This window comes from Schistocerca nitens, chromosome 3 (genome assembly GCF_023898315.1).
Source record: "Schistocerca nitens isolate TAMUIC-IGC-003100 chromosome 3, iqSchNite1.1, whole genome shotgun sequence".
NCBI classification, from domain to species: domain Eukaryota; kingdom Metazoa; phylum Arthropoda; class Insecta; order Orthoptera; family Acrididae; genus Schistocerca; species Schistocerca nitens.
In genome coordinates this window covers 985,350,639-985,376,807 of record NC_064616.1, presented here as the reverse complement: position 1 = coordinate 985,376,807, position 26,169 = coordinate 985,350,639, and the positions used below count along the sequence as shown (strand labels likewise).

General features: G+C 37.2%; 1 protein-coding gene across 1 annotated transcript in view; it reads right to left on the bottom strand.

The window, feature by feature from the left end:
- Positions 1-539: 539 nt before the first annotated feature.
- Positions 540-26,169, bottom strand: part of LOC126249050 (probable chitinase 2) — a 309,806-nt gene continuing 284,176 nt past the window's right edge. The window contains exon 8 of the mRNA XM_049950678.1: positions 540-1,176. Within this exon, the coding sequence (XP_049806635.1) occupies positions 931-1,176 (246 nt within the window). The 3' untranslated portion in view covers positions 540-930. The remainder of the gene's footprint in view (positions 1,177-26,169) is intronic.

Here is a 26,169-nt window from a genome sequence, read left to right as displayed (position 1 = left end):
GCCTTGGACAGCAGCCTAATACCCATAACACAAATATCTGCAATATCACATTTACAAATAATTACTTCCTTATGCACATGTTGGGTGGCTTTATAATTTTTTTTCCTCCAGTGAGTGTCATTTTCAGTAAATTTCAAGTATGAAGAACAACATAAACTTTCACCTAAGCAGTTGCTTCTGTCACCAAACTGATCTGTGGATAATACACATTACTGTGTAAAATTTCTGAAAATCAATCCCCCCACCCCATTCCATTGTCATCAAGGTCCTCATTAACTTCTTGTTTATACTCTTATTTCATCTGCTTACTAATTGCTTCTATCATTTTCTGACCTTACTCATGTCAGCCTTTGACTACTAATTCATACCTCCCCCTCAGCTTCAGTTACCTCTTACCTGGACCATTACCCATAACTTTCTGTTCTGTCTACTGTCACTAGAAAAGTAGATCAGGCAGAAGGAGACTGTATTCAACTTCTAAATATGGTATAATCACATGTAGAAAGGCAACAATTCATATCTCAAAATCAACCACTAAATCTGTTTTAAGATCCTGTATTTAAGTTTCAAATATTACATCCACACATCAAGTGTTCACAGTAAAATAATGATCCTACATTTATGAAAAGAAGTTGTGTAATATAACATGAATATCCTTTTGTAAGATAATTACTTCAAAACTCACAAACATAAGAGCTCCATAGTGAATGTACAAAAATGCAAAATTTCTAAACTTAATGTAGGACAAGTAAATTCAGAGTGACACTGGAATGTTTACAGAGAAAATAGTCGCACTCATAAAAAGGTTCTTAATTAGTTTCACAGATGCTGTGTAAGTTGAAAGTCTGAGCATTATATCTTCTGATCATATGCATGTGGCTCAGCACTGCATTTTAATGCATGGAAGAAGTATAACTATAAAAAATTATCTTATAGTCGGAATAAATACAGAAAACTTAGGAAAATCAATGATGCACATCCGCAAGAAGCAGCTGCTGTAGAATCAGGTACCTTCATACCCGATGAGTCACTCTTTTGCTGTGATGACTGCACAATTGCTTTGTTTATTGTGTGCATTAAAGGATAGATGCCTTCGGAACACTCGCCACGGAAATCATCTGTATCTAAAGGCCACACCATGATACCACCCAGTTCAAGCTTCATGGCCAAATTTACCTGTAATCAAAAGATTGTATTGCACTTTGTATGGCAGTTATGAACAGGTGAAGGAGGCACAGTAGCATTTACTTCATTGAGCTGCCACAGACAGACACGAACATTTCATGTATGAGAACCCACATGAACAGGAACCTTAGCAAAGAAAACTTGCTAATATTTAGTAAGAAGCTAAAAGAGAAAAAAATGGCCTTTTGATCATTGTAACTCAAGTGATGAAAACTTTGAGAAATTCCAAAACAGTTTTCTTGGTGTCTTTAATGAAACATTTCCATCTACACTCTGCAGCAATAAAATGACAAATTAAAGTGAAGTAATGGCATAAAAATTTCTAGTGTAAGGAAAAGGCAACTGCACAGAGAATTAAAACGTAATAAAGATATTGATTTCATTGAATATGTTAGACTCTATAAAACCATATTTAAAAGAGTTGTCAAGGGCACAAAACAACTGGCAAATAACAGGCTAATTTTAAATCATAAAAATAAGACAAAGGCTGTGTGCTAAGTCATTAAATATGAGTTAGGTGTAATAAATGCCTGTAATGACAAAATTTCAGAAATTGATATTGAAGGAAATACTACTGTAAATCCAGTTCGGATACCACAGTACTTTAATTAATTCTTTATAGATGTAGCGAAGTCTGATGTAGATGTAACAGATTATCACAATAAAGTAAGTCCCTTTGGTATGGGTGAAAAGTTCACAAAATTTTTAAAAGTTTCTGTGGAGGATGTAGAAAATGCTATTCTAACATTAAGAAACAAAAAATGTGCAGGTTGGGATGGAATACCCACTAAAGTAACTAAAATGGTACGCAACAAAATGGCAAACCCACTAGATCAAATAATAAATCAATGTTTTGAAGAGGGATGTTTCCCAGAGGTACTGAAATGTGCTGAAGTCAAACCACTCTTCAAGAAGGGATCAAGGGAGATTATGGGAAATTGTCATCCTATCTCAATTCTTCCAGTCATATCTAAAATATTTGAGAAACTTACTCTCACCCAAACCCAAAACTTCATTGCAAAATATTCTGTTATTCTAAACAATCAATTTCGTTTTCAGCAGGGTAAAAACACCATAGATACAGTCAACAGTTTCATTGAGTAAATAAGTACATCATTAGACAAGAGAAATCAGCTGGCAGGAATTTTCCAAAACCTCGCAAAGAAATTTGATTCTTTAAACCATACATTTGTTGTTTACAAACTTGACAAGTATGGCATTAGAGCCAGTGCCCTACAATGGCTTAAACCCTACTTATCAAACAGAAAACAAATAGTTAACATCACTTTAAATGGCACATATTACTTTTCTAACTGGAAAAAAAAAAATCTCAGAGTGTTCCACAGGGCTTCATATTAGGCCCAGTTCTATTTCTCTTGTATGTTAATGACTTACCATTAAATATAGCTCCCTATCAGTTCTGTTCGCAGATGATACTTCTGCCTTACTTTAACATCAGGATTCAGAAAAAAATCCCAAATCTGTGACCAGTACCCTCAGTACCTCAGAAACTTGGTTTCAGCTAAATGGGTTGAATCTAAGCATATCTACGACTCACATGATGCAATTCAAAACCAAACAATCAAAATTTAAGCTGATTAAGATTATTCACAATAGCCAAGATATAGAAGAAGTTCACTCAGTCATATTCTTAGGTTTAAATGTAGATAAAAGTTTGATCAGGCAGGAACAAATTGAATACCTATCAAAGAAACTGAGCAGATTTGCATTTGCAATGCAAATATAATCAACTGCAACTGACATGGACACATGAAAAGTAGCATAAACAACCTACTTTGAATCCATTACTAGATGTGGTATCCCTTTTTGGGGTAACTGAACAAACATAAGTATGGATACTAAAAATACAGAAAAAATCATTCAAAATATGTGCACTGGAAATCACAGAGAACCGTGTCATCCATTATTTAGAAAACTTAAAATATTAACTCTGCCATTCCTAAAGATATATGTGATTATTATATTTTTGTACACCAGACATGAATTATTGATGGAAACTATTTTGTCCATTCACATGATACTAGAAACAAAGAAAATTTTATGCTCGCCACCCAATGCCTAAGACTGTATGCCCAGTGACCTCAATACATGCAAATGAAATTTTGTAATAAATTAAAAGGGAAAAAGTTAATGCAGATGAATTTAGGTCCATTTAAAAGAAAGCTATATGAGGCTACGACACTGAAATGTTATTACTCAGTGGATGAATTTATGCAGGGCAAACTGGAAATTTGAGCTGGATACAATGAATTACATATTCTAAGAAATATCCTTATAGCGTTATTATTTGTTTGGTGCTGCTATTTATTAGTGTCAAAATCATTATAACTATTAGAAATTTTTGACATGTCTCCAGTATGCAAGCCAAATGGATTGTAAATGTATATCATGAGGTGAATAAAACACAATTCCACACAATGGTCAGAATTGTCAAATAATAAAGAGTAATTTTTTTTTTCTTTCGAATAACCCATTTGGAGGGTACGATGAAATAAAGAGTAATATTTATTTGATTAAAGAAGTTTGTATTTCATATTTCATTTATTAGCAATATTATGTTTTGGTGTATAGATCACATCTATAATATAATTCTATATTTACATCTGCAGAAATAATCTGCAAGCCACCACACGGTGTGTGGCAGAGGGTACCCTGTACCACTACTTAGTCATTTCCTTCCTTATTCTGCCCATAAATAGAACAAGGGAAAAATTACTGTCTATCAGCCTCTAGATGAGCCATAATTTCTTGTATGTTCATGGTCCTTACACATGATGTATGTTGGCAGCAGTAGAACCATTTGGCAGTCAGCTTCAAATGCTGGTTTTCTAAATTTTATCAACAGTTTTCTTAAAAATAACATTTCTTTCCCTCCAGGGATTCCCATTTGAGTTCCCAAAGCATCTCTATAATGCTTACATGTTGTTCAAAACAAATCAAGCAGCCTGCCTCTGAACTGCTTTGATGTCTTCCTTCAGTCCAACCTGGTACAGATCCCAAACACTCACACAGTACACAAGAATATGTTGCAACAGCATCCTATATGTGGTCTCCTTTACATGTGAACCACTCTTCCCTAAAATTCTCCCAGTAAACTGAAGTCAACCATTCATCTTCCCTACCACAGTTCTCACATGATTGTCCCATTTCATAAATAGTGGAAATGTCTTCACCTCTGATTTACTGCTGCCACCTATCCATTTGAGTCTGCTTACTGTATTCATCTCTTAGTCTTGCTCTACAATTTTTACACCCCTCCCCCCGCATACTATCTCTCTCTTTCCCTCTCTCTTTCTCTTTCTGTGATGAAACAAGCTGGAATATTTTTACTTCCCCTCTTGTTTTGCCATCTGCCTACTTAAATTCGTATTTTCATTTTTGAACTAATTACCGTTAACATGTGTGAGTATAATCTGTATCTCTACATCTACATCCATACTCCGCAAGCCACCTGACAGTGTGTGGCAGAGGGTACCTTGAGTACCTCTATCGGTTCTCCCTTCTATTCCAGTCTCGTATTGTTCGTGGAAAGAAGGATTGTCGGTATGCCTCTGTGTGGGCTCTAATCTTTCTGATTTTATCCTCATGGTCTCTTCGTGAGATGTACGTAGGAGGGAGCAATATACTGCTTGACTCCTTGGTGAAGGTATGTTCTTGAAACTTCAACAAAAGCCCGTATCGAGCTACTCAACGTCTCTATTGCAGAGTCTTCCACTGGAGTTTATCTATCATCTCCGTAACACTTTCACGATTACTAAATGATCCTGTAACGAAGCACGCTGCTCTCTGTTGGATCTTCTCTATCTCTTCTATCGACTGAGCAGTATTCAAGCAGTGGGCGAACAAGTGTACTGTAACCTAATTCCTTTGTGTTCGGATTGCATTTCCTTAGGATTCTTCCAAAGAATCTCAGTCTGGCATCTGCTTTACTGACGATTAATTTTATATGGTCATTCCATTTTAAATCACTCCTAATGCCTACTCCCAGATAATGTATGGAATTAACTGCTTCCAGTTGCTGACCTGCTATATTGTAGCTAAATGATAAATGATCTTTCTTTCTATGTATTCGCAGCTCACTACACTTGTCTACATTGGGATTCAATTGCCATTCCCTGCACCATGCGTCAGTTCATTGCAGATCCTCCTGCGTTTAAGTACAACTTTCCATTGTTACAACCTCAAGACATACTACAGCATCATCTGCAAAAAGCCTCAGTGAACTTCTGATATTATCCACACGGTCATTTATATATATTGTGAATAGCAATGGTTCTACGACACTCCCCTGCGGCACACCTGAAATCACTCTTAATTCGGAAGACCTCTCCACTGAGAATGACATGCTGCATTCTGTTATCTAGGAACTCTTCAATCCAATCACACAATTGGTCTGATAGTCCATAAGCTCTTACTTTGTTCAATCACTCTTAATTTGGAAGACCTCTCCACTGAGAATGACATGCTGCATTCTGTTATCTAGGAACTCTTCAATCCAATCACACAATTGGTCTGATAGTCCATAAGCTCTTACTTTGTTCATTAAACGACTGTGGGGAACTGTATTGAATGCCTTGCGGAAGTCAAGAAACACGGCATTTACCTGAGAACCTGTGTCTATGGCCCTCTGAGTCTCGTGGACGAATAGCGTGATCTGGGTTTCACACGATCGTCTTTTTCGAAACCCATGCTGATTCCTACAGGGTAGATTTCTAGTCTCCAGAAAAGTCATTATACTCAAACATAATACGTGTTCCAAAATTCTGAAACTGATCAACGTTAGAGATATAGGTCTATAGTTCTGCACATTTGTTTGACATCCCTTCTTGAAAATGGGGATGACCTGTGCCATTTTGCAATCTTTTGGAACGCTACACTCTTCTAGAGACCTATGGTACACGGCTGCAAGAAGGGGGGCAAGTTCCTTCACGTACTCTGTGTAAAATCAAACTGGTATCCCATCAGGTCCAGCGGCCTTTCCTCTTTTGAGCGATTTTAATTGTTCCTCTATCCCTCTGTCATCTATTTCGATATCTACCATTTTTTCATCTGTGCAACAATCTAGAGAAGGAACTACAGTGCATCCTTCCTCTGTGAAACAGCTTTCAAAAAAGAAATTTAGTATTTCGGCCTTTAGTCTGTCATCCTCTGTTTCAGTACCATTTTGGTCATCGAGTGTTTGGACATTTTGTTTTGATTCACCTACTGCTTTGACATAAGACCAAAATTCCTTAGGATTTTCTGCCAGGTCAGTACATAGAACTTTACTTTCGAATTCATTGAACGCCTCTCGCATAGCCCTCCTCACACTACATTTCGCTTCGTGTAATTTTTGTTTGTCTGCAAGGCTTTGGCATGTTTATGTTTGCTGTGAAGTTCCCTTTGCTTCTGCAGCAGTTTTCTAACTCGGTTGTTGTACCACGGTGGCTCTTTTCCATCTCTTATGATCTTGTTTGGCACATACTCATCTAACGCATATTGTACGATGGTTTTGAATTTTGTCCACTGATCCTCAACACTTTCTGTACTTGAGACAAAACTTTTGTGTTGAGCCGTCAGGTACTCTGAAATCTGCTTTTTGTCACTTTTGCTACACAGAAAAATCTTCCTACCTTTTTTAATATTTCTATTTATGGCTGAAATCATCGATGAAGTAACCACTTTATGATCGCTGATTCCCTGTTCTGCATTAACTGTTACAAATAGTTTGGGTCTAATATGTTATCTCCACGAGTCAGTTCTCTGCTTCACTGCTCAAGGTAGTTTTCAGATAAAGCACTTAAAAAAATTTCACTGGATTCTTTGTACCTACCACCTGTTATGAACATTTGAGTCTCTCAGTCTATATCTGGCAAATTAAAATCTCCACTCAGAACTATATTATATTACTGTTAAGTTCATTTCTCTTGTAAAGTCCCTCTGTATATTCCTTTCACCTTTCATCTCTTCCTTATTTGCTTAGTACTGGTTTCCATTTGAGCTACTGATGTTCATACAGGTGCTTCTCTTTTCTGCAAAGGTCTCTCTAATTTTCCTACAGGAAGTATCTGTCTTTCCCCTACTTATACATGCTTCTATTCTTCTGTATCTTCTCTAGCCATTCCCCCTTAGCCATTTTGCACTTTCTGTCAATATAATTTTTTAGACGCCTGTCTTCCCTTTTGCCTGCTTCATGTACTGCATTTTTATATTTTCTCCTTTTATCAGTTTAATTCAGTACCTCCTGTGATAAAACTCAACAGCATTTTAAAAAATTGTTTGGTTATTAAATGAAATTCTGTAGCTTAACCTCATTTTCATCGTCATTTATCATAGTGAATAACTGGCCTGAGAATTCCATTCTCATTGAACTGTCTCATTTTGACATCATTATCATTGTCGTGTTACATAAATGATCCTTATTTCAACTTGAGGAAACTCATAAGGTAATGATGAACTTATAAAGCACCTGTTTTCTTAAATTTTGCATCAATATCTGCACCAAGTCTTCGATGATGGCTGACAGATGCCTATGTCAAACTGTGTCATGAACCTTAGTACAGCCTCTCTTCCAACATTCTAACCCAGTTTCCTACCATTTCATGTTATTCATAAACTTTACTAATCTGAGTTTACTTCACAATTTGTGGGATTTTCACTTAATTGAAATATCTTAAATAAGCACAAGCAAATGTTAAACATGGATGATTGCTTCACTTATGGCATCTTGAAGTAATTTTCAGAATCATGTCACATGAATCCTTGTCTCTGGCATCGGTTTTGATACCACGACTCTCCCAGTCTATAACTGGTGAGTTGAAGTCACCCCCGCATTGCAACAACAAGATCAGAAAAATTATTAATGATATTCTGCAAGTTCTCTCTGAAGCACTCTACCACTACAGATTTCAACTCAGGTGGTCTATAAAAGCATCTGATTACCATTTTTGCCTAACCTTTGATGTTTAACTTCATCCAAATTCATTTACATTTGGAATCCGAGATAATGTCACTAGATATTATTGAGTTCTTTACTGCAAGAAATACGCCACACACCGAGTGCACACTGGCATTATTTACCACTCTTCATGCTATTTCCCTGAAGGTTTCCATTACCTGCATAGTGATGGAGCTCCCAATAACTAGCATAGCTGCCCTCAGCATTTGTCCAGACTGGGCAAGAAAATCAGCTGCTGGTTCAGAAGTATTATCAAATCAGGTTAGCACCTCATATCTGTTACTTAGGCATAAGGAGCCTGCTGTATGGGCCATTCCCTCTTTTGCCTTCTGCCCAGTGATGCTAAAACCCACACTGTCTGCCAATCACGCTTGAGTGAGTATGGCCCATTCTGATGCTGTGTATCAGAAGATGCAGCATCAACCAGGTCACCAGGAGATCCCAGTGGCACCAAAGGTGTTGCAGATCTTATCACCAGCTGATGTTGCCACAGCTTTGGGCAGTAGGCAGGAGCCTGTCAACCACAGCCAATGCAGCTTCCAGCTGTTTATGGAGAACCACCAAACTTCCTTGTGTCAGCTAACAACAAGCTCAATTCCTAGCCAAATTGTACTGTGTAAAGAAATTGAATTCCACAAAAGAGTAAATCACACTTCCATGTTCTTTGCACCTAGTTCCACTGGAGCTATTCTACTTTAGTTGTTTTATTTTCATATTTTCATTTATATTTAGTTTTTAGTCAAAGATGTCCACAGAGCCATGTTCTGAAATAGTGTTTTGTTTCAGACAGTGCCACAGGTTACCCCACAAGTTGTAACACAACACATGTCATATTAACACAGACAAATCCACCTGATGGTGAAAGTTTAAACCTTTGAAATGCATTATGGATACAAGTAAAGAGTGACTGGAAACAGTAAACTTGTTGCTTTATTCTGTATCAATAACAGTCACAACAGTGCCTAACGTGAAATGTTTGCATTTAAACTTATATAAACTTTGTAAAAAATTGAAAATGAAACAAAATCTATGAGTGATGTATAATAAAGAACAGATTTTATTGGTTCCCCGTATATTACTTTCCTGGAATTGTGTTTTCATTTTAATTTTACTTTGAATTTCCTTACTCTGAACAAAGCAAATGCACTGATTATGTCACTGAAGCCAAGTTTAGTAGCTGTGTTGTGTTTTATCAGCAAGACAGCTATATTTGACAGGCTGTTTTCATCCTTGCTTGATGCTAAGTAGTGTTTCACCACCTTTAATTTGCCGAAACTGCAGTCACTGGCACTGTCACAAATATCCTCAAAGCTAATTCAGTGTTCAGATAAGCATCTATTAACCATATATTGCATGTCTCTTTTTTAAAGAAACCAATTTCAGCAAAAAAAAAAAAAAAAGAGAGGGAGAGAGAGAGAGAGAGAGAGAAAGAAAAAAATTCTGGGTGTAGGGTCTGACACACAAAATACTATAAGACAGGTTGAACATAGAAATTTTGATTTATTAAGTTCCTTGGCTTTTTGTCATATGGCAACATAATGCCAGCATAATGATGCTGAAAATAGTCTAGCTCGATGCAGCCAGACTGTGCTTGTTGCCAGACAGCAACATCATTCATATATGAGTGGTTTCCTTAACATTATACATAAATTTATGGTTTAATGTCAGATGGCAACAACATGCAATAGAGTGTTAATCCTTACGTTGAAAAACCTCAAAATATCCAAATGGGAAGCCATTTAAGTGCTCTTCATCAGCTCTATCACGTGTGACTTAATGACAACTATTTTGTTTACTAGTTCTGTTGTATCACTATCTGGACTGTACTTGGCTCAAAAATAAGCTGCACATTTATCATTCTGAGATACAGAGCTTCCATTTAAGGCACTTTGATGCCACACAAACCATGTCAGTGATAGCGGTCTGTTTAGTAGTAGCCATTTCTTGATGGCGGTACATATGACACAATAGAAGTGGCTCTGTGGCAACTGTGTGTGGCTACTATTACAGGCCAATGGCAAGGCTTGTTCTCATGTGTATAATATTGAAACATGAGAGGCAGAAGAAATCATGCCCCATCCTGATTAATTCTTAAAGTCCCCCCAGATAGTTATTACATGTGCCCTTGGTGGGGACCTTATCTTGCCAACTTGTCACTCTCTCGGTATGACCCTGACTGTAAGGCAAGATCTGATATGTCCTGCATCTTAGCTGAACCTATACATTTCTAAATAAGAAATGAGGTCAAAAGTCATGGGAAGAGTTTTCCCATTTAAAGATGTGCTGTGTATGATGCCTGGATGTTGCAGGTAAGTGCAGCATATGGTTCAACTATAGACTATAGTCTAGACTTGATATATAAGCAGTTTGTTACACACAGGTGTGTAGTGAACATGGCATCATGTCATGAGTTAATTGACATTGAATGTGTGGCGATTACTGGTACATGACACATGACTCATAGCATATAGGAGATTTTACAAGAATTTGGGTTACCAACAGCATCTAGGGTGAATTTTCAGTATCACAGAGATAATTTTTTGATCCCATAAACTGTTACACATGATACCTAATAGATGACATCTCACTGCCTCTACAGAGCCACATGGGACAATCAACAGCCTACTGTGAGTAAGATCACCACTGATTTCAATGTGGCATGTTAGGAACTCATTTCACCAGGACTGTATGGAGACAAATGCATCAACAGCTGAAGACCGACATCAAATCCAGGGCATCCTCATTACTTTCAGCCACTCGGTGTATTTATCCATCTCCTGATTCAAAGCCACAACATAGCTGAAGATTTTGATGTTGTTGTCATAGCTTCTCACATGATATATCCCAGCTATCTTATTTCTGTTCTGTTGTCAGAATCTCTTGCAGGTTTTCTCATCCTTCTCTTTTTTTCCTTCTGTTTCCTTTTTTTTTTTTTTTTTTTTTTTCATCCACTAGCTCTTCTGCTGACATTTCCCTACTCTTTCATATTCTTTATATTCCAGGTTCGATTCTTTCCATACTCTGGTTATACCTTTCTGTTAGCATTCCCAGTCGACTAATACATTATTTATAAATTTGTCCATTATTATTATTTGTACACATAAAATATTACTTAAGCGTTAGTTCCTGTAAACGCTGCACTGCTATCTGTAGCAAAAATTTCAAAAAGAATGCATGATGAAGTGTAAGAGAAGGGCTTGAAGATTCTAAACTTACCAGGTAAAACAATTAATTAATGGTTTGAACAAATCAAAAACAGCATATATTGGCTATCTGACCTACACACTGGACTCAGTCTTATATTTGCACAGTATTTCACATACACATAATTACTGGAGTATAGTTTGTAGTTGCATACACTTCACAAAACTAAATGTTGCTCTCAGACAAACTGCATAAAAGTAGTTTTGGAGTGGTGTCTAGATCACTATCGGTGTGTATAACTTTTCAACAACTTAAGAACATGTTCGTTTATGACACTTCCTGGCAGGTTAAAACTGTGTACTGGACCGAGACTCAAACTTGGGACCTTTTCCTTTGGTGATGGTAAGTTCCTATGGGACCAAACTGCTGAGGTCTTTAGCCCCTAGACTTACACACTACTTAATCTAACTTAAACTACCTTATACTTAGGAAAACACACACACCCATGCCCGAGGGAGGACCCACAACTTCCGATGGTGGGACCTTTTCCTTTCGCAGGCAAGTGCTCTACCAACTGAACTACCAAAGCATGACTCACAACTTATACCCAGAGCTTTACTTCCACCAGTATCTCATTTCCTACCTTCAAAACTTCACAGAAGCTCTCCTGTGATAGAGGAGGTTGAGTCTCGGTCTGGCACACAGTTTTAATCTGTTAGGAAGTCTTGTATCAGCACACACTGTGCTTCAGACTGAAAATTCATTCATGTCTGTTTATGTTGAAAGTATCACCAATTTACACATAGAGCAATGTAGAATTTTAAAAACATATTTAGGATATGCAGCATACTTAAAATGGTGAAGCTGACAAAGGTGATGCTCTTTGTTTTGTAACACTGCGTATATCACATGGTGTGGTTCTCATTTGTCATGATATTTAAATAAATTCAGATCAGAAGTTACTTTTAGGCACTTTTGCTGTTGTACATACAATGAAGTGTAGCTGCTTTACTGGAGATGCTACAATGTAAAACAGTGAAAGATTTGTATTTTTTCTTGTGCAAACTGATGGATTTCTAGGCCTAGTATTATGCATGATAAACATTAGCACATTGTTGCATAATTTTATATATAATTGTATTTACCTACTGAAATTTTATAAAACCAGTCACCTGTGTGTGTGAAAAGTATGAATGTTGCTGTTCACATGTTAAACTCTGAGTTTTATGTAAAAGCTGTTAGAGTGTTGTTTCAATGGCAAATTGCAGTGTGGGAGTATGACATGCTCTGTGAGGCTCTTCTATGGAAGTTAACATTCTATAAGAAAGACTGGAAAATTACAAAACAGCAGGAAAGATTTGTGTGCTTCAGGCTGAATTACAACATGCAAAACATTCATCCCAATAGAAAGAGAGTTATAAATGGTTATAAAAATCTGTCCTTTAGTAATTTTAGTTGTGTTTATTCAAAATTACAATGCTGAAATGCTGCAAAAAATCAATTATTTTGTAATGAGTTGATGACATTACTAGAAAAAATAGTTTACAGAATAGGATTTGTAGTACTGGAGACCCAAATTCATGTACTACATAAAAAATAAATGACTCAGTTGTTAGACCTTAGAAGAGGACAGCTTAAATGACAATGGTAAAAGACTGAGTTCTACAAGGGAAATAAAGTTTTAAAAATAACAAACAGGTGGAAAAAACATCAATCAGTATACAAATAAACATGAGCATAACCTATTAGGCAACTAAACTAAGTTATAAATTATGTCATAAATGGGCAAACTACAAACCTTAATGTCAAGTAATATCTAAAATGCTTGGGTGACAACACATAAAATTCCTGAATCATAGTCAGGCTAATCTCAAAACTAGCAAATATACAAGAAACGTCAGCAAATATTATGTATGAAGAAGTTAAGAAGATGGTGCATGAATCACATATGAAGTCCTCACTAAAAAGTAAACTGTGAAACAACAAAGTGTATGATGATGGAAAGAAAAGAACTAGAAGAAAAAAGGATGCATATGCTGAGTTGTTAACAACAAAATCACCAGATGATAAGGACCTAAAAAACTTATTACTTAAACAAAGAACTAATCCTGGGGGAAAATAGCAAACAGTTTTTTGGAAAATCAATGAGTAAAAAGAGACTGGAAAATTTTAAAACTCTCGGGATCAAATAACAGATGTTAAGGTTATTACCACAAATTTGTTTCTGAAATAGGTAAAAAATGATAAAAACCATCTACTTCAGAAAGCAATATTGAAGAGGGATTTACATTGGTAAACTTCACAGATGTGTAGGATAGGATTGAGAAGTAGGCAATCCCCCCTGAGAAAGCAAACTTGACACTGAGTTAATAAAATTAGTAATAAATGAAAAGCACTATACTGTTTATGTTATAAAGCATTAATTTAACCAGACTGGCTGGTCAGCAGACTTTAAAGACTGATGATGGCACTGTAAGCTGAGAACCTGTTCAAAAAATTAATGAATCTTGTAGAACATATGAGTTACAGTGCTTTTCATTTATTATTATGCTGTTGTATCAAGATGCAGTGAAAGAAACAGCTAATATAAAATCAGCACCATTTATTTTATTTGGATCCTAGTCAAAATATTAAAAAAAAGTTTAGCACCACCTGCATACTTGTGATGGTGTGCAATAACAGTAAGGCAAAAGGCATGGGAGATGTTGAAATATAGGGGGTCAGCATCTACAGTGATGATTGGGGATCCAGGTGGTGGATGGGAGAGAGATAGTGAACGAAGTGCTTTTTGTCTTTGATTTGGGAAGCTAGGCTGTATTAATGATTTGAGATTCTTTCCATGAGCACACAGTAACCAACTACAGGGTGGTTATGTTTGTGGATTTTGGAAAGCCTGTGCAAGGTCACTGTGTGGAGCATGTATAATGTGAGGAGGTGGATGGATCTGGGAGGTCAGTTCTGGGATGCGGCTGATGATTTGGGTAGGGATTGGAGCTTTTGATGGAGTTCTGGAGATGAGACCAGTGTGGCCCAATGGCAACCCATGTACAGTGCATCTTCAGTAATGAGCAAGTCCTTGTCTAGTATGATGCTAAAGCTCAAAGACCTTCACATGCAGGTATTACCCTCTCAAACCTAAGCTGCAAACAGATTTCCTATGCCACATTTGCAAATGACATTAACTGTTTGACCACTTCAATGAATCATCTGCAAAGGAGCACCCCTTTGTATCCAATATCACCTTGGACTGGAACAACATAACTGTATCTTTTGCCAGAGTTTCAACCACTTTTTATTGAGCCCATAAATGAGAAACAAACCACTCAATGCCCTTCCCATCTCTCCCAAAGTGGTATCCTGATGTCATATCCTATGCTATCGGAGACATGGTCACCTGTAAAATCAATTATATCAGCTTTTCTGTAACTTCTGTACAACATTTTATGTGAGCATGAGTTGTCTACCCAAATGAATGGTCACTGCCAAGCTGTAGCCAAAAGCAGAGTCAACTAACCAGTACTGAGATGTGCTACTGAGCATAACATACTCAATTTTAGTGACTGGTTTATAAAATGTGACAACTGGATCCTTTTCACCAACACCAGCTGGTGTTGCAACATTTCTCTCAATGCCATAATCCCCCTGACCTCAATGTTTGCTAGACCCCGTCCCACATCAGTCTCCACCCTTTCCCTGTGACTAACTTCACTCATCTTACACTCACACTCTCCTCTCTGCAGTCTCCCTCTTCCTCTGTTCTACCTACATCTTCCAGTCCACTCTTCCACATCACTGTGGGCTGCATGCAGCTACCCCTGCCTGTGCAGAGGATGAGCTTTCCAGGGTTACATTCCTATTCTGTGTGACTGCTGAGGATACTTCTGAGCAATTAGCCATCCTGACTCTATGCTACACCAAAGTCCACACTGATTTTATCCACTCAACCAGTTCACCTGACACAATTCCTCACTCCAGTTGAGCTGCAGCTAACAAATGGTGATTGCAGACCCTGGAACTGCAGGCTGTCACAAACTATTTGGGTCAAACTAAAACAGCTGATAGTGGGCCCAAAACAGATAATATTGGTATAGGGAACCACTGGATGGAAATACATATTTATATAACCAACGTGTGCATTTCATGGGCAAGTTTATGTCTGCTTAATGCTGGGTGATTGGCCACACGATTCAACACCATCTCCTCAAAGTCTGAAGTTTGGACATATCTTTGGCAGGAACCTTGGCCAGTTCTCTGGGACATGAATGAGTCCATCTCTAGTAAGTTGGTATCACAGAGACTCTTTCATTCTTTCTTTCTTTCTTTCGCTAGTGCCTTTAGCCTGTGGTTCACATGGTCGGCATGTTTAGGCACAGATTTGGCGAGGTTAATGTTAAGGGGTGGCTGGATGACCTTCCTGCTGCCACCCCGTACCCCCCGGGATGGAAATAGTGTACCACAGCTGTCTGCACCTAGTTTAATCTGTGGAATAGTGCGAACGTGTACAGATGTCAGCGAGTCATGTAACTGAGGCAGGACATGGGGACCAGTCCATTATTCACCTAGGGGGATGTGGAAAACTGCCAAGAAACCACATCCAGGCTGGCCGGCACACCGGCCCTTGTCGTTAATCCTCCGGGTGGATTCGATCCAGGGCCAGTGCGCTTACCTGAGTCCAGGAAGCAGAGCATTAGCATTCTCTGCTAACCTGGCAGGTAAGTTGGTACCACAGAGATACTGTACTTTAAATGCACGTCTTCCAACTCTTGTGATGAGTAACATTCTGTCTCTGACTATGTATCATGCACTGTAAACAGGAACATACCTCACCATGGATGTATCACAAACTGTTTGATGCAATAGACAATTGACACCAGGAATAGTGGTGTGCAAGAAGCACAAGTTAATGTGCCAGTATGATGATGCACTTAGACTGAAGGTTGTCACCTTGAAAAATTACTATGAGCTAAGTTCTTCTGTGGTGTACATCCATAACACTATAAATATGCATTTCGAACCATTGGTTCCCTATCACAATATAACTAGTTGTGGATTCACTACCATCTGTTTCAATTTGACCCAAAAGGTTTCAGGCACCCTGTATGCTTTAGGGTTACAGAGAATAATATGCTGACATTTAAAATTAAGAATCGTTCTGAAGGTAATCAACAAACTGTTTAACTTGTTTGAGTATTTATGGATGTGATAAATAATTTTATTCCAGCATTTAGTGAGAGAGACAGCAAGTTGGAATAACTCCATCAGCTGTGAGTTCAGCTCCTGATAATAACTAAATTTTTCTCTTTGACCATTATACCCCTGGATACAGTAACCTACATAATTTATATGCTGGTGTCCAAAATTAAAGCAACAAATGATTATTTCGCCATACTGAGTCTAATACTTGGTATATCATACTAACTCTCAACATATGTTCATATAATCGTGTCCTGCAAGGAAGATGGCATTCCAGTCAATGGGCAACCACACCAGCAATGACATCAGGGCATCTGTCAAATGGGATATTGTTTGCCGGGTAGTTCCACATCCACAATCACTGTGTACACTATCACAGATGGTGCAATACAGCACAGAGAAGGTGCCTACCAAGCTCTTTGTGGTGGAGGGCCATGGGTAGAACTGAAGCAGAACAGTCACAAACTAATGTGACCCGATGGCTTAATGTGAACTGTTCTATTGTTTTTTGGATGTGGCAACAGTTTATAGAGATCAAAACTGTATCATGAAGACCAGGGCGGGGCTGATCACATGTAACATCAGAAAGAGAGAACCGTTATTTAGCTGTAAGGGCACAACGGTACCACCTTAGTACTGCATGCCAACTGGCATCTGCCCTAGCAGCATCCAGCGGATATGTATCATGGCAAGTGGCATACAGAATGATTTGGGAGAATGGCCTTTATTGTTAGAGAACTGCTGTATGTGTACCTCTGACATGTTTTCACAGAAAGGAACATCTAGAGTAGAACCGTCAACATGCCATCTGGATGGTCAAACAGTGGGCCTGTGTTATTTCTGCAGATGAGTCCCAATTTGATCTGGACAGTGATTCTCAATCGATTTGCATCTGGAGGGAATATGGAACATGATTTTGAGACCCATTATTGTGGAAAGAGATTGATATCAAGGATAATACCTAATGACATGGGCAGAGGTTATGTTAACCACTTGAACAACTCTATATGAAATTGTACAGTTAAATCAGTACGGTTTAACTCTTGTCAGGTATCATGGTGAGATCTTTGAACCTCATGTGAATTTGTTGTGAGGTGCTGTGGTTCCAGACTTTGTATTGCTGGACAATAATGCTCAACTTCATAGAGCACGGGTGGTTGATGCTTTCCTGGAGACAGAAGATATTGCATGCATGTTGTGGCCTGCTTGTTCTCTCAATTTGAACACCATAGAGCCCATCAGGGATGCAATAGGCCCATGGGTTGCACCACGTCAGTATCCACCAATCATTCTCCAAGACTTTCGAGCAGTGCTGCAGGAAGAATGGGCAATATTGCCTCAACATGAGATTGATGACATCATTCACAGTATGCCCCATCATCTGTCAGGCCTGTATTGCTGCCAGAGTTGGTCACACCCCATACTCAGCACAATCAGTTGTTGGAATGTGTGTGTAAATCCATTAGGTTGGAACAAATGAAGAATATTTTTGTCTGCTCTTATGCATGTTGCATTTGTTTACATTCTGTATTCTTTATATTGCTTCTACTTTACTGTCATCTGATTATATTGTTTTGTGGCAAAATATATGCAACCTTGCAAAATTTCAGTTTTTTACTTTAATTTTGGACACCAGTGTATGTAGTGTTTACATAACTATATAGAAATGTTGTCCAGGCTAAATTTCAGTTAAATTTATTATTCAGGTTAGTACTTTTAATGTGCTGATTCTTGTAGTGTATGTAGTTAATTGAAAATAATGAGCTAATTCACACATTTAAATAAATTAACATACACCATTAGAAGGGCTGGCATTCCAACTCTTCAGTAGTGTATTCCAGTTTTCATAAAACTGATTAACTTGTGAAAAAATTAATGATGAAGTTCCAGACCATCATAGGACTCTAACTGATAATGTTTTCATTGGTGAAGCTCAATGCAAGAAAGTAACTGTTTACCTAGTAACAAATGCTCTCTCTGATAATGACACTCAGATAATTAGAATAAATAACACAGTGCCTTAAAGTACAGATACTCCTCAGTGGAAATCATTTAGAATAATTGATGACTCCAGGACAAATATTTTTAAGAATAGTTTATGTTTACAGTGAATCAAATGTTAACATAAAATTTAATCTATTTTATGATAAATTCATATTATCATTTGAAAATAGCTGTCCAAATAAGGTAATTAGAAAGGACATTAAACAGCCATGTAAAAAAAAAAAAACAATGGGTCACTAGAGGGACTAAAGTATTTTGTGAAATGAAAAGGGAAATGTATCTGTTGGCAAGATCAAGTAGAGATCCTGTAGTAGTTGCACACTACAAAAACTACCACTACAGCTCAAAAGGAACAATGACGTACATAATTACAAAACTAGAAGGAAAAATGATGATAATTATTCTACAGTAAGTTCATCTTTAGCACAAAAAGGAGTGCACAATGCTGCAATAAATTTTTTTTATCACTTACTCAGTGATATAAAATAGAGAGCAAAGTGAAATTTTGAAAACAAACTGAAAAAGTTTCTCTTTGGCAACTCCTTCTATTCCAACAGAGAATTTCTGTTATAGTAATGTGTAAAACATGGTGCATAGGAATTACTAACTCACATATGCATATTCAAAAAAATAAACAATAAATCTTATAAATGTTCAGCATGTAGCCACATTTAGAAATTAATTTGTGATGTTAATGTAAAATGACTCATTCCACATCATTATTATTTATCATGCAAAATGATCCATGGAACATGAAGTTAACTATCTACTAACTAACTTACATTGTAGATTTTGCCTCTCTGCTTGTTACATTATCAAATTTGCTATTACATTTTTGTTGCCATGGTAATATTAATTAAGTTTCTAAGATTCTGCATAATGTATCATAACATAAAATGTTTTTCAAAATGACAGCTATACTCATAAACAGGATATCCCCATTGTGGATATCTAAGATGGTTCTGTAACTTTTTCTAATTTCCTACTTGTAACATATTTCATAAACCACATTACTGCACTAGCATGCAGTCCACACAGATTAGTAAAATTTAACCTAGCTATTTTTTTACACGATTCTGTTGTTTCTGAAATAACAATTTGTTCATATGCCAGTCTTTATACAGTCAGACACCATGCAAACTGGTCAGGTGCAGGAGCGCTAGTACATGGAGAACATCTCTGTGAGTATCTGTAATAATCTTACAAAGTCTGTGTGAGTCATGCACTGTCATATCTTCTCTGCATTAATCTCTCATGAGTGTAGCCTGCAGTCTGAAAGCTTACTAGTAACACCTACGTCAAATGTGCTCCCACCAAAGTAACAGCTATGTGCAACTATCCACGAAAATTAAACTTCCTGCCAGATTAAAACTGTGTGCCAGACCGAGTCTCAGTCCAGCACACAGTTTTAATCTGCCAGGAAGTTTCATATCAGTGCACGCTCTGCTGCAGAGTGAAAATCTCATTCTATCCATGAAAATATTTGTCTATTAACTATCATTTAACATCTGGGTTTGTACAGTGATCGGGTCATGAGCTGATTCTTTCACTGATGTGGCTTGATTGACAACATTATAATGTGCACTGTCCTTTTCATTATACTATCACTGTTTCGAACTGTTATCATTGATTACTGTATCACTTCACTGAGATGATGTTACTAAGTTTATATTTGGACATAGTAGTGTGGAAGCTCCACATTTGTAAAACATGTAACTGTAAAATCATAGCTGGCCATCACATCATTTACAGTGTTAATAAATGTGGAAAGAGTCACTTAACTATAACATCAGCATGATCCTAGTAAACATAAGAATGCCATCTCTGTGTAGATGCAGGACAAAGGCACAAGAAAAAGAAGAAACTGTCAGAACATTTACATCTATATCATATTTTTGTATCCCATGAAACAACTAGGATTGTGTGTAAAAAATAATGCAAACAGCTGATCTTCACAGGGATGCCTGTAACAAGTCAAGATCTGTGTTGGTTCAGTTCAGTCAGTGTCAACACAATTCTGATACATAAAAATACTTCCTTCTTTTTCTGGCAAAATCCCATGCATAAATTGTATGCATGAAAATCTTCCCCCCCCCCCCTCTCTGTCTCTGTCTCTCTATCTTCCTGTGTGTGTGTGTGTGTGTGTGTGTGTGTGTGTGTGTGATGTAACAGCCTTATATCTTGTATGAATTATTGTTTAGAAAGTTCTAGAAAGTCTACATAGAAAGATAATGACTTTTTAGTTATGTGTAACATAAAAGTTCAGAGTAACTGGCTGTACTAAGAGCTGTAACTCTTGAGTGAGAATATGAGTGTATGTTAGCAACTGAAATAATTATATAATTTAACAGAAAATTAGAGTGTTTTTGAACTAATTGTAACACTTCATATTTTACAAAACCCTGTATAAAAAAAATCAAAGTATGTAAAAAATCAAACTGTGCCAGGCGTTTTCCTTTTCACTGCAAAACATACTGTTACACTTAAGTTTTTATAAATATGTAATTTTCCATTGTAACATTAGAAATGTACCAGAATCAACCATGTATTTTTCATTACAAATTGTTACTATTCTACCTATGTCTAGTATTGGGGCTAAAAAAGGCAGTGCAATTCACTAAGCTTAATTTAGGAATGTAGGAAGATCAGTGTCTAATCAACTTACATTAATGTGCATGTGAGCTTAAACTAAAGAATGGCACTTTTATAATAGTAGCCATGTACAGGTCCCCATTGGGAAATTTTCAACTATTTTTGAAAAAATTGGATTCTTTGTAGTCTTATCTCTCAGACAGAGGAAAGCAAAGTATTGATTGTGGGGATTTCAGTGTAGATTTGCTGAAAGAGTTCGATAGAAAGCTCAACCTTGAAGTATTCCTTGGTTCTTTCAATTTGGCATCAGTTATTGATTTTCCTTCTCGGATGGTACAGGAAAGCAGCACACTGATAGATAATGTTTTCATAGACCAAGATAAATTTAATCAAATAAAAACATTTCCTGTTAGGAATGGTCTGTCTGATCTTGATGCACAGCTAGTTACAGTATATGATATAGCTCCATAGAATCCTCCAAAATAGTGCGTTCAAATAATTATTTAACAATTCAAAATTTTAGGGAAAGCTTGCGACAGTTAGACTGGGATGAGGTGTACAGGGGACATGATGCCAACTTAAAATTTAACCCATTTCATCATACCTTTGTGAGTATATTTGAAAACAGTTTCCCCAAGAAAACAGTGAAATACAAGGTGCATTCAAGTTCTAAGGCCTCCGATTTTTTTTCTACTTAACTACTCACCCAAAATCGATGAAACTGGCGTTACTTCTCGACGTAATCGCCCTGCAGACGTACATATTTTTCACAACGCTGACGCCGTGATTCCATGGCAGCGGCGAAGGCTTCTTTAGGAGTCTGTTTTGACCACTGGAAAATCGCTGACGCAATAGCAGCACGGCTGTTGAATGGGCGGCCACGGAGAGTGTCTTTCATTGTTGGAAAAAGCCAAAAGTCACTAGGAGCCTGGTCAGGTGAGTAGGGAGCATGAGGAATCACTTCAAAGTTGTTATCACGAAGAAACTGTTGCGTAACGTTAGCTCAATGTGCGGGTGCATTGTCTTGGTGAAACAGCACACGCGCGGCCCTTCCCGGAAATTTTTGTTGCAGTGCAGGAAGGAATTTGTTCTTCAAAACATTTTCGTAGGATGCACCTGTTACTGTAGTGCCCTTTGGAACGCAATGGGTAAGGATTACGCCCTCGCTGTCCCAGAACATGGACACCATCATTTTTTCAGCACTGGCGGTTACCCGAAATTTTTTTGGTGGCGGTGAATCTGTGTGCTTCCATTGAGCTGACTGGTGCTTTGTTTCTGGATTGAAAAATTGCATCCACATCTCATCCATTGTCACAACCGTCGAAAAGAAAGTCCCATTCATGCTGTTGTTGCGCGTCAACATTGCTTGGCAACATGCCACACGGGCAGCCATGTCGTCGTCCGTCAGCATTCGTGGCACCCACCTGGATGACACTTTTCGCATTTTCACGTCATCATGCAGGATTGTGTGCACACAACCCACAGAAATGCCAACTCTGGCGGTGATCTGTTGAACAGTCATTCGGCAATCCCCCAAAACAATTCTCTCCACATTCTCGATCATGTCGTCAGACCGGCTTGTGCGAGCCCGAGGTTGTTTCGGTTTGTTGTCACACGATGTTCTGCCTTCATTAAACTGTCGCACTCATAAATACACTTTCGACACATCCATAACTCCATCACCATATGTCTCCTTCAGCTGTCGATGAATTTCAATTGGTTTCACACCACGCAAATTCAGAAAACGAATGATTGCACACTGTTCAAGTAAGGAAAACGTCGCCATTTTAAGTATTTAAAACAGTTCTCATTCTCGCCACTGGCGGTAAAATTCCATCTGCCGTACGGTGCTGCCATCTCTGGGACGTATTGACAATGAATGCGGCCTCATTTTAAAACAATGCGCATGTTTCTATCTCTTTCCAATCCGGAGAAAAAAAATCGGAGGCCTTAGAACTTGAATGCACCTCGTATAATTGTAAGAAACCATTTAAAAGCCATGGCTTACTAAAGGGATAAAAATATCTTGTAAACAGAAAAGGGAAATGTATCTTATAGCTAGGAGGAGTAATGACCCCGAAACAGTGAAACATTATAAAAACTACTGCGCTGTATTAAGAAAAGTTATTAAAAAGTCCAGAAGTATGTGCATTATGTCTGAGATTAGCACATCTGATAATAAAATTAAAACAATTTGTAATATTGTTAAAAGGGAAACAGGGCAACTGAGAGCACAGGAAGATCATATTTCCATCAAACACAATGAAAAGTTTGTTAACAAAAAGTGAGAAGTAGAAAACAGTTTTAACAATAATTTTTTAAGTGTTGTAGAGAAAATAGAATCCAGCTATTCATTAGAAAATGCAAGGCAGTATATGGAAGAGGCAGTACCCGTGAAATTTGATAAAACTGAAATTCATCCCACCTCTCCTACTGAAATTAGGAAAATAATAAATTCACTCAAAAGTAAAAGATCACATGGAATTGATGGCATTTCCAAAAGAGTACTAAAAGCTTGTTCCCAACAAATAAGTAGGATTCTCAGCCACATATGTAGTAGCTCATCGAAACGGCATTTTTCCAGACAGACTCAAATATGCTATTGTTAAACCATTGCATGAAAAAGGGGATAGATCTGATGCTAACAACTACCGTCCAATCTCACTTCTGACAGCTTTATCGAGAGTTCGTGAAAAAGGGATGTATTCAAGAGTAGCATTACATATTGATAAAAATGAAGTACTAAGAAAATGTGAATTTGGTTTTCAGAAAGGCTTTTCAACAGAAAATGCTGTATATGCTTTCACAGATCAAATATTAAATGCATTGAATAACCAAACATTACCCATTGGTATATTTTGTGATCTCTCAAAGGCTTTTGATTGTGTGAATCATGAAATTCTTCCAGATACGCTTAAGTATTGTGGTACGAGTGGGACAGTGCACAAATGGTTTAATTCATACTTAACTCAAAGAATTCAGAAGGTTGAAATTAACAGTACAGATAGTCTGCAAAAACCAGCAGAGTCCTCTAACTGGGGAGGTACCAAGAAAAATGTCCCACAGGGTTCAGTCTTGGGTCCCTTACTGTTCTTAAAAAATATGAACGGCTTGCCACTCTGTATTCATGAAGATGCAAATCTAGTTCTTTTTGCTGATGATACAAGTATAGTAATCACACCCAACAAGCAAGAATAGGCTGAGGAAATTGCAAATAATGTCTTTCAGAAAATTATGAAGTAGTTCTCTGCAAATGGATTCTCACAAAATTTCGAGAAAACACAGTTTATACCATTCTATACAGTAAATGGCATAACACTATTGATAAATATAGACTATGAACAGAAGTCTGTTGCTAAGGAAGAATACTCAAAATTTCTGGGTGTGTGCACTGATGAGAAATTGAATTAGAAAAAACACATGAATGATCTGCTGAAACGGTTAGGTTCAGCTACTTATGCTATTAGGGTTATTGCAAATTTTGGTGATAAACATATCCAAAAATTAGCTTACTTTACCTATTTTCATTCACTGCTTTCATATGGCATCATATTTTGGGGCAATTTGTCATTAAGAGAGAAAGTATTCATTGTACAAAAGCGTGTAATCAGAATAATAGCTGGGACCCACCCGAGATCACCTTGTAGACATTTTTTAGGAACTTGGGATATTCACATTACCTTTGCAGTATATATATTCACTTATGAAATTTGTCATTAATTACCAATCCCAATTCAAAAACAACAGTGAAGTTCATAGCTACAACACTTGAAGAAAGGATGATATTCACTATTCTGGATTAAATCTAACTTTGGCGCAGAAAGGGGTGAATTATGCGACCACAAAAATCTTTAGTCATTTGCCAAACAGTATTAAAAGACTGACAGATAGCCAACCAACATTTAAAAGAATTTCTGAATGACACCTCCTTCTACCTAACAGATGAATTCTTAGATATGAAGTAGTAAAAAAAAAATTGTGTAAAGAAAACTTATTTTAAAGTGACACAGTCCACATCATTACAAAATGTCTTATTCATGATCTAGGGAACAAGATTAATGTATGTATGTATGTAGTTGTTTATGTTTGTCAAAGAAGTACAGTACAGTCATGTTTCAGATAATAGTTGTGCTTTGTGCACATCATAATCATCAGCATTTTGTGCTACATTGTGATGTCAAAGATTGGATATGACTTTTTCAGTAAAAATTAGACTGACTATAGTGAGAAATTGTGAATTTATCTGTTACAAGTGGAATGAATAAATTGAAAGATATACACAATGACTATTAGGTTATTATTTTATGGTCAGGAATCCTGGATCTGTCTTGAGTTGATGTATGAACTAAGTCACCTAATAATTGATAATATAATTAATATTTTCGAAAAATCAGATAATTTTCTGATGAAACAATTGGATAGTTATGTTAGAGGTGCATGGGAAGAATGACTCTTGATCAGCCTCTGAATGAACTCTGATTTCTGTGGTCTCCTCATTATAATCATTTTGCAAGATGTTTGTGGAAGAGAATATCTTGCTCTTCTCTTCTAGGAATGTATACTCTCAGGTTTTTGACAGTAAGCTCTGTGCTCAATAACTCTTTTGTTACACCTGTCACTGGAGTTTGATGAATGTCTCTCCTACACTCTTGCACTTACTATGCTCATTAAAAGTAATAATGTCCTTGCAGAAAGGAGGGAAGGAATATTAGGGTTTAATGCCTCATCCACAGAGAGGTTAACAGAGATGGAAATGCCATTGCAGTACTTTGAACAGAAATCTAACTTGAACCAGAAGTGATAGTAGTGAAATCTTAAATTCCAAGTGGAGTGTGTATTGGATGGATAGGCTGGATTCCAATGATGGTGACACAGTTATTGTTGTAAAGAACTCTTTTATATCATCTGAGGTTATTACAAATTTCAAACATGAAATAATTTTGGTGAATGTAAGGGCCTAAAGTGAATCAAACACAATAATCAGATTGTTACATAGACCAACTGCCTGAGGAGTTGTAGTGACAAAATTTCTCAAGGAGTCTATGGATAATACTACAGGTAAATTTCCTGGTCATGCTATAGTAATAAAAGAG